At 43.9% G+C, this 10,213-nt stretch overlaps 1 protein-coding gene across 1 annotated transcript in view; it reads left to right on the forward strand.

Annotated features, from left to right (window-relative positions):
• LOC124144780 (phosphatidylinositol 4-phosphate 5-kinase-like protein 1) overlaps positions 1–8,283 on the forward strand; it is a 34,909-nt gene extending 26,626 nt beyond the window's left edge. Inside the window, exons 6-10 of the mRNA XM_046514333.2 lie at positions 3,539–3,629; positions 5,508–5,603; positions 6,397–6,469; positions 7,103–7,259; positions 7,719–8,283. Coding sequence (XP_046370289.1) covers positions 3,539–3,629; positions 5,508–5,603; positions 6,397–6,469; positions 7,103–7,259; positions 7,719–8,166 — 865 coding nt within the window. The 3' untranslated portion in view covers positions 8,167–8,283. The remainder of the gene's footprint in view (positions 1–3,538; positions 3,630–5,507; positions 5,604–6,396; positions 6,470–7,102; positions 7,260–7,718) is intronic.
• Positions 8,284–10,213: the final 1,930 nt, after the last annotated feature.

Genomic DNA, 10,213 nt, shown 5'->3' on the forward strand with positions numbered 1-10,213 from the left:
TAAGTCTCCTCAGTGCATTCTGTCACAACTACCTCTGCCTGTCCACATTGGGGTACGTCTCCTCAGTGCATTCTGTCACAACTACCTCTTCCTGTCCACATTGGGGTAAGTCTCCTCAGTGCATTCTGTCACAACTACTTCTTCCTGTCCACATTGGGGTTCAACTCCTCAGTGCATTCTGTCACAACTACCTCTTCCTGTCCACATTGGGGTACCATTCCTCAGTGCATTCTGTCACAACTACCTCTTCCTGTCCACATTGGGGTACCATTCCTCAGTGCATTCTGTCACAACTACCTCTTCCTGTCCACATTGGGGTAAGTCTCCTCAGTGCATTCTGTCACAACAACCTCTTCCTGTCCACATTGGGGTAAGTCTCCTCAGTGCCTTCTGTCACAACCACTTCTTCCTGTCCACATTGGGGTACCATTCCTCAGTGCATTCTGTCACAACAACCTCTTCCTGTCCACATTCGGGTACAACTCCTCAGTGCATTCTGTCACAACAACCTCTTCCTGTCCACATTGGGGTACCATTCCTCAGTGCATTCTGTCACAACTACTTCTTCCTGTCCACATTGGGGTAAGTCTCCTCAGTGCATTCTGTCACAACTACCTCTTCCTGTCCACATTGGGGTAAGTCTCCTCAGTGCATTCTGTCACAACTACCTCTGCCTGTCCACATTGGGGTACGTCTCCTCAGTGCATTCTGTCACAACTACCTCTTCCTGTCCACATTGGGGTAAGTCTCCTCAGTGCATTCTGTCACAACTACTTCTTCCTGTCCACATTGGGGTAAGTCTCCTCAGTGCATTCTGTCACAACTACCTCTTCCTGTCCACATTGGGGTAAGTCTCCTCAGTGCATTCTGTCACAACAACCTCTTCCTGTCCACATTGGGGTAAGTCTCCTCAGTGCATTCTGTCACAACTACCTCTTCCTGTCCACATTGGGGTACCATTCCTCAGTGCATTCTGTCACAACTACTTCTTCCTGTCCACATTGGGGTAAGTCTCCTCAGTGCATTCTGTCACAACAACCTCTTCCTGTCCACATTGGGGTAAGTCTCCTCAGTGCATTCTGTCACAACAACCTCTTCCTGTCCACATTGGGGTAAGTCTCCTCAGTGCATTCTGTCACAACTACCTCTTCCTGTCCACATTGGGGTAAGTCTCCTCAGTGCCTTCTGTCACAACAACCTCTTCCTGTCCACATTGGGGTAAGTCTCCTCAGTGCATTCTGTCACAACTACCTCTTCCTGTCCACATTGGGGTAAGTCTCCTCAGTGCATTCTGTCACAACTACTTCTTCCTGTCCACATTGGGGTAAGTCTCCTCAGTGCATTCTGTCACAACAACCACTTCCTGTCCACATTGGGGTAAGTCTCCTCAGTGCCTTCTGTCACAACAACCTCTTCCTGTCCACATTGGGGTAAGTCTCCTCAGTGCATTCTGTCACAACAACCACTTCCTGTCCACATTGGGGTAAGTCTCCTCAGTGCCTTCTGTCACAACAACCTCTTCCTGTCCACTTTGGGGTAAGTCTCCTCAGTGCATTCTGTCACAACTACTTCTTCCTGTCCACATTGGGGTTCAACTCCTCAGTGCATTCTGTCACAACTACCTCTTCCTGTCCACATTGGGGTACCATTCCTCAGTGCATTCTGTCATAACTACCTCTTCCTGTCCACATTGGGGTACCATTCCTCAGTGCATTCTGTCACAACTACCTCTTCCTGTCCACATTGGGGTAAGTCTCCTCAGTGCATTCTGTCAAAACAACCTCTTCCTGTCCACATTGGGGTAAGTCTCCTCAGTGCCTTCTGTCACAACCACTTCTTCCTGTCCACATTGGGGTACCATTCCTCAGTGCATTCTGTCACAACAACCTCTTCCTGTCCACATTCGGGTACAACTCCTCAGTGCATTCTGTCACAACAACCTCTTCCTGTCCACATTGGGGTAAGTCTCCTCAGTGCATTCTGTCACAACTACCTCTTCCTGTCCACATTGGGGTAAGTCTCCTCAGTGCATTCTGTCACAACTACCTCTTCCTGTCCACATTGGGGTACCATTCCTCAGTGCATTCTGTCACAACTACTTCTTCCTGTCCACATTGGGGTAAGTCTCCTCAGTGCATTCTGTCACAACTACCTCTTCCTGTCCACATTGGGGTAAGTCTCCTCAGTGCATTCTGTCACAACTACCTCTGCCTGTCCACATTGGGGTACGTCTCCTCAGTGCATTCTGTCACAACTACCTCTTCCTGTCCACATTGGGGTAAGTCTCCTCAGTGCATTCTGTCACAACTACTTCTTCCTGTCCACATTGGGGTAAGTCTCCTCAGTGCATTCTGTCACAACTACCTCTTCCTGTCCACATTGGGGTACCATTCCTCAGTGCATTCTGTCACAACTACCTCTTCCTGTCCACATTGGGGTACCATTCCTCAGTGCATTCTGTCACAACTACCTCTTCCTGTCCACATTGGGGTAAGTCTCCTCAGTGCATTCTGTCACAACAACCTCTTCCTGTCCACATTGGGGTAAGTCTCCTCAGTGCCTTCTGTCACAACCACTTCTTCCTGTCCACATTGGGGTACCATTCCTCAGTGCATTCTGTCACAACAACCTCTTCCTGTCCACATTCGGGTACAACTCCTCAGTGCATTCTGTCACAACAACCTCTTCCTGTCCACATTGGGGTACCATTCCTCAGTGCATTCTGTCACAACTACTTCTTCCTGTCCACATTGGGGTAAGTCTCCTCAGTGCATTCTGTCACAACTACCTCTTCCTGTCCACATTGGGGTAAGTCTCCTCAGTGCATTCTGTCACAACTACCTCTGCCTGTCCACATTGGGGTACGTCTCCTCAGTGCATTCTGTCACAACTACCTCTTCCTGTCCACATTGGGGTAAGTCTCCTCAGTGCATTCTGTCACAACTACTTCTTCCTGTCCACATTGGGGTAAGTCTCCTCAGTGCATTCTGTCACAACTACCTCTTCCTGTCCACATTGGGGTAAGTCTCCTCAGTGCATTCTGTCACAACAACCTCTTCCTGTCCACATTGGGGTAAGTCTCCTCAGTGCATTCTGTCACAACTACCTCTGCCTGTCCACATTGGGGTACGTCTCCTCAGTGCATTCTGTCACAACTACCTCTTCCTGTCCACATTGGGGTAAGTCTCCTCAGTGCATTCTGTCACAACTACTTCTTCCTGTCCACATTGGGGTAAGTCTCCTCAGTGCCTTCTGTCACAACAACCTCTTCCTGTCCACATTGGGGTAAGTCTCCTCAGTGCATTCTGTCACAACTACTTCTTCCTGTCCACATTGGGGTAAGTCTCCTCAGTGCATTCTGTCACAACAACCTCGTCCTGTCCACATTGGGGTAAGTCTCCTCAGTGCATTCTGTCACAACTACCTCTTCCTGTCCACATTGGGGTAAGTCTACTTCCTCGTCTCCATCGAGACTTACTAACTGCATCTGTATCTGTCCCCTATAGTCACTACATGGAGCTGTTGCTGTGTGTTTCAGTGACTACCTGCAGCACTTCCTGAAGTTCCCCCACTCCCTTATCGTCAAGTACCTGGGCTTATACTCCATACAGATGCCGGGCGAGAGGAAGGTGGGTAGTGGCACTGCTGCTGTACTACAGATTTCATATTTGTTCTCATCAACAGATCTGATCACCCTATCATATTGTACTGAGTTCATCAGTTATGGCTGTTTCTTGTTTTTTTCATAAACAGACCTTGCCGAATTGAACTTCTGAGAAAAGCTGACATTTTGCACACATTTGAATAGTTCGCAAAGCATATGTGATCCGATGAATATAAGAATAATGGCCTGAGCACGAAATCCCAGAGTTTATGATTAGATGAATTTTCAGAATTCTCTCAATGACTTTGTATATGTACTTCTAAACCAGCATGTTAGCTAATTGTAAGTTATCTTCAGAACTTCTTCATGCATTTAGTGCCAATGTGTGTTTGCAGGCCCCAATTGGTAATCTTGACCATGACCTTATTGCCAAGGTCATGGGAAGCATTTGACTGACTGGCGGTTTGTGAGTTACCTGGATTTGGTTCCATAAATTGAGCTTGTTATAAATACCTGATGATTATTTTGCACCTAGATTTAATATCTCTCAACTGAAAATAATTTTACCATGGAAATAAGGCCAGACATTCCAGATTCATGCTATGCGTTTCAGTGTGGCAACTACCTAGAGTTACATTGTTCTACAAATTTTCATCTCAAATCAAAATATTTTCATAAAATAACTAGTAGAGTGAAGTAGCAAAGATCAAATACTAAATATATCTGTCCTCATAAAAAAGGGGACTTGTCTCAAATAAATCTCTAGGTTATGAATTTACACGATGAACGTAATATAATTATAAGAAATAAGGGATTGTCAAGTGAGCATTGTACGACCATCGTTCACTTTTACAATTTTAACATCTTCTCTAAAACTACAAGTCCTATGAAACTGAAACTTTGCATGAATGATCCCTGCTATGGTTTCTGTTAAGTTTGCACACACAATTGTGATCGGTCTCAAAACATGGCAGGTGTACACTACTTCTTATAAGCCAAATGTTAACAAGTCAGATGGGTGCACTGTCAAGTCGGCAGCTTTGATAACATCACACATCTCACAACGAATGACTATCTTGTTTGTTTGTTTGTTTGTTGTTTAACGCCACACTCACCAATATTCCAGCTATATGATGGTGGTCTGTAAATAATCGTGTCTGGACCAGACAAAGTTCATGTTTGTCATCATGAACATCGAACCACGCAGTTGGGGTACAATGCATCAACCAAGTCAGTGAACCTGACCAACGGATCCCGTTAGTCGCCTCTTACGACAAGCATAGTTGCCTCTTACAGCAAGCATGAGTGGCTGAAGACCTATTCTACCCCGGATCTCGACAAACAAATATGGCTGTTCCGAAATAGGGTCGTACACAGTCTTTTTTAACAGTGATCATGGGTCCGGTTTATTGTAGCCAGGGCCAGTATTTTTGTATGCTACCAGCCCACATGACCGTCAGATAAAAATGCCATCGGTAACACTGGATCTCTGTGAAGATTTTAGACTGTTGACTACATTTTCAGGTGCGCTACAGTGCCGTGGGTCTATGTTTCTTGTGTTGTTGCATATTTAACAGCACCTCTGAAACTACAAGACCTGTGGAGCTGAAAGTTGGTGTAAATGATCTCAGCTATCGAGGATTATGGTGTCTCTAAAAAGTGCACACAGAATTATAATCCTACTTTAAACATTATTGCTTCATGATTCAGGTGAGCTACAGAGCCTTGTGGCTTAATTTTCACATTTAATACTTTTTTTGTCGACCTTCATATTTCTTACTTCTTCGTCTTTCACATTGGTTGCCATCAATGTAGTAGACAAAACTACCAGCATTACAAAGAATTGTTGTTTTTTTCATCTGCATATTATGATAAAGTTTTCTGCCAATATGTTTTGTTACAGAAATACTTTGTGGTCATGCAGAGTATATTTTACCCCAGTCATCGTATTGAGACTAGATTCGACATTAAGGGAGCTCTGGCTGGCCGATACCAACAGGTAGGCCCTTGTCTCGTCTGTGATGGTAGGACCTCCCCAGACTCAAGACTATTTCACTTATAGCAACATGTGCATGTGCTTGTCCTGGTCCGGCTTGATGCCTGTTTTATTGTGCTATCCCAATGAAATATTGGAGGGTGACAGGGGTAGAGTCTGTATGGACAATGTTGAGGGGTTTGGGTGTTGCGTGTTGAGGTGGGTTGTGTGGATGGTATGGTAGAGAGGTGGGGATGGTGGTTGATGGATTTATGGATGACCGGTGGGTAGAGCCTGTGTTGGGAGGGGAATTAGGAGGGTGAAGTATTTATGGGGAGTCGGGATAGCAGGGGAGACAATCCCAGGCAGTGAACACATCTCGCAGTATCCAGCACTTTGCCATCTGTCCCTAGATCCACACTTTAACAAACCATTTAAGAAATTACGACTCATGACACCACACAGGAGAGGCAGAATTGAAAGGAAAACGAATCATGTGATATACATGCTACAGATATCTCCAAGATGCTTCAGATATCTCCAACATGCTACAGATAACTCAAACATGCTACAGATATATCCAACATGCTACAGATAACTCAAACATGCTACAGATATCTCCAACATGCTACAGATAACTCAAACATGCTACAGATATCTCAAACATGCTACAGATATCTCAGACATGCTACAGATATCTCAAACATGCTACAGATTAGTCAAACATGCTACAGATATCTCAAACATGCTACAGACATCTCAATCGCTAAACACATGGCACTAAGATGCTGTTTCCATGGTAACATTGTTGTTTCAGCCATACCCCCCAGGCAGCAACATTGTCACGGTGCTCAAGGACCAGAATTTTCTCAATGAAGTCATTGACTTGGGTAAGTACCATGGTTGTATCTACACAGTCTGGGTTACAATAGGTTACCAGGGAGCAGGTCAACGGCCTAAAAGTCATAAGGGGTCTCCACAATAAAAGTCAAAACGTCCTCACACAAAAATACAGTCAATGAACTGAATGAATATGTCACATTAATTGTATTATGAGCTGTCAACTGATCTCGAGGGGTATGTGGTGTGATGTACCCTGTATGTGAGCCAATGTACCTGAAGCTGTCAACAAATTACTCACTGACAACAAATTTATCTCAGTGACAACAAAGTTATCTCACTGACAACAAATTTATCTCACTGACAACAAATTTATCTCACAGACATTCATTCATACAGACCTGGAATAATTGTCTGAAGATTCACTGAGTAAAACGCTTTAAACCAAGTTATTTCCCTTTACCCAATGCATTCGGATAATCACCAGTTCATATCAGTTCAAGTTTATGTGAGATATGCAAGTAACCTATGATGTGTTCAGGTTGATTTCTCTGTGGGGTACATGAGCAGGCTACATGGAAAATATTACCCGCTCCTTAACCAATCAGAAGCTAGTATTGTAATGTATTACAAACATGTACAAATTGAATGTATATGAGTCCCAAATGTTACCATGGTTACAGGACCACAGAGGGAATGGTTCATCACCCAGCTTAAAGCAGACACTGAGTTCTTGAAGGAAATGGCAGTTCAGGATTACAGCCTCCTGATTGGTCGACAGGAGCTGCACACCGACGAGCGCCGGGAAACACTCCCGAACCTGGTGGAGAGGCTGAAGAAGTGAGACATGCACTAGTCCTTGAAATCCTTTAATGAAGCTGACTTGCTCAAAACCCCACACATCCTAAACTTTGATTGGCTGGTCAAAGATTGCTCAAAGATTACTGGTCATTAACCCTATGGAGGGTTTGTCAGACCTTGACAGAGAGTTGGAGTGAGAGATCCGATAGATTTGAACAGGATACAACTTACGGAAACTCTTAATGATGCCATACTGTACTGTACCATACTGTACTCACACACGACACAAATCATAACAAATATTTAAAACACCCTTTCCAATATTTTGGATAGAGATTTCACTAAAAATCTCACCCAGAATATGCTTTAAAGTGGGGCAAGTTTTGCTTTTGTATTGTCTGGACCATAACACCATTTCCAGGAATCACTGTAGAACATTTCAGATGTGTTTTTTTGTCATTGCAATTTTGCATTTAACACTAATTATTCTTTTACCAGATCGCTCCCATCGACAGCCTCCTCCTCATCCGACAACAGCTCCCCCGAACATCACAATGGGAACGTCGAGGGTGGTGGCATTGAGATGCACTCTCTTCCAGGAACACCAAATGATGACACCAAAACCAGCGTTGCAGAAAAATCCCCAGAACGTAAGACCGGTGTATTCTTTCCTCTCTCTCTGACAGAAACATCGTATCTTGACGGGCTGATGACGACCGAAAACCGCCGTCTCCTGCCCAACTGCAAGAACGCCTTACACATCATCGACGGTCCCACCCACCGTTACTTCCTTGGTGTAATCGACTTCTTCACACTGTACGAGTATCGACAGAGGACCGGGCGGATCTACAAGAACATCAAATACTGCTGTGCTGACCACTCCACTGTCCCCCCTGGCGAGTATGGTGACCGCTTCCTGCGTTTCATCATTGAGCACGTCAAGTGAAGTCGGGGAGAGAGGGTATACGAGTCAAGATAGGTTTAGTTTTGACACTGTGTCACTGTCTGTGAATGTGTTGCACTCAATGCTATTGAACTGGTTTCACCAGAGCTTGAATACTCTCAGTTTCCTGTTTAGTTGGACGTTTAGTTAGATGATAGTGTTTACTGCTAAGCAACACCTGCGTGTTGAGTTCATCTTGAGACTTGTAGTAAGACTACAGTTTATCTAATACTCATCACCGTTTTAAAACAATTATTTTTGAGATATTGCAGTGTTATTATTTATTACAAAATTGCATTATGTCTGATGGACTAAACTGACTTGATATAAAGGCATTCACACAGAGGTCCCTTTTCTAGATATCAAATTAATCCAAACAGTTGTTCATTGTGGGGTTAACCATTTTATGCTCTTGGGAATGGAATTTAAAGGAAGTAACCTCTTCCCCAAAATGCTGGATAAACTTAACTTGTCCTCGGGTTTTAAAAAAAAATGTATATCATTCACTGAATGTCATGAAAAATAATGTGATGCGGGTCCAAAAAATTGTCAACAAAAGTCACAGGCCACCCCCAGAAGAATACTGTGAGGCTGGGCCCATGAAGTGTCACTTTATTTATTAATGGTTTCTTTTGTGAGATTATTTTCAACATCAAGAAACTTTGTGGCTGATATTAATTTTGCTTTTGAATGTTTTGTGTTTTAACACTAAGGCATTAAGTAAACATGGTGGGTATTGGGTATTCTGTCAGTGTACTTCTCATACCTCCTACCCTTGTGTATGGAAACATGGTGGGTATTGGGTATTCTGTCAGTGTACCTCTCATACCTCCTACCCTTGTGTATGGAAACATGGTGGGTATTGGGTATTCTGTCAGTGTACTTCTCATACCTCCTACCCTTGTGTATGGAAACACGGTGGGTATTGGGTATTCTGTCAGTGTACCTCTCATACCTCCTACCCTTGTGTACGGAAACACGGTGGGTATTGGGTATTCTGTCAGTGTACCTCTCATACCTCCTACCCTTGTGTATGGAAACATGGTGGGTATTGGGTATTCTGTCAGTGTACCTCTCATACCTCCTACCCTTGTGTATGGAAACATGGTGGGTATTGGGTATTCTGTCAGTGTACCTCTCATACCTCCTACCCTTGTGTACGGAAACACGGTGGGTATTGGATATTCTGTCAGTGTACCTCTCATACCTCCTACCCTTGTGTATGGAAACATGGTGGGTATTGGGTATTCTGTCAGTGTACCTCTCATACCTCCTACCCTTGTGTATGGAAACATGGTGGGTATTGGGTATTCTGTCAGTGTACCTCTCATACCTCCTACCCTTGTGTATGGAAACATGGTGGGTATTGGGTATTCTGTCAGTGTACCTCTCATACCTCCTACCCTTGTGTATGGAAACATGGTGGGTATTGGGTATTCTGTCAGTGTACCTCTCATACCTCCTACCCTTGTGTATGGAAACATGGTGGGTATTGGGTATTCTGTCAGTGTACCTCTCATACCTCCTACCCTTGTGTATGGAAACATGGTGGGTATTGGGTATTCTGTCAGTGTACCTCTCATACCTCCTACCCTTGTGTATGGAAACATGGTGGGTATTGGGTATTCTGTCAGTGTACCTCTCATACCTCCTACCCTTGTGTATGGAAACACGGTGGGTATTGGGTATTCTGTCAGTGTACCTCTCATACCTCCTACCCTTGTGTACGGAAACATGGTGGGTATTGGGTATTCTGTCAGTGTACCTCTCATACCTCCTACCCTTGTTTATGGAAAAGAGCTTGGATATTCTGAGATTGTGAATGTTCTTCAGTCAGGACTGTTTGAATATTCCAGCCTTGTGTCCCCTTTGTAAGACTACCTACATGTGAAATTATGCTACTGGTTACATGATTGTGTTATAACGTGATTGATTTATATTCAGTCTTGGTTTAAAAATGTTTTCATATAGATATACATGTCATGAAAAATATTTTTCATATCTTATGACTGCTGAATTTCAGAAATTTATCTTGAGGTAATTTCTAAAA

This window comes from Haliotis rufescens, unplaced genomic scaffold, assembly GCF_023055435.1.
Source record: "Haliotis rufescens isolate VD_foot unplaced genomic scaffold, xgHalRufe1.0.p SCAF_8, whole genome shotgun sequence".
Taxonomy (NCBI): Eukaryota; Metazoa; Mollusca; class Gastropoda; order Lepetellida; family Haliotidae; genus Haliotis; species Haliotis rufescens.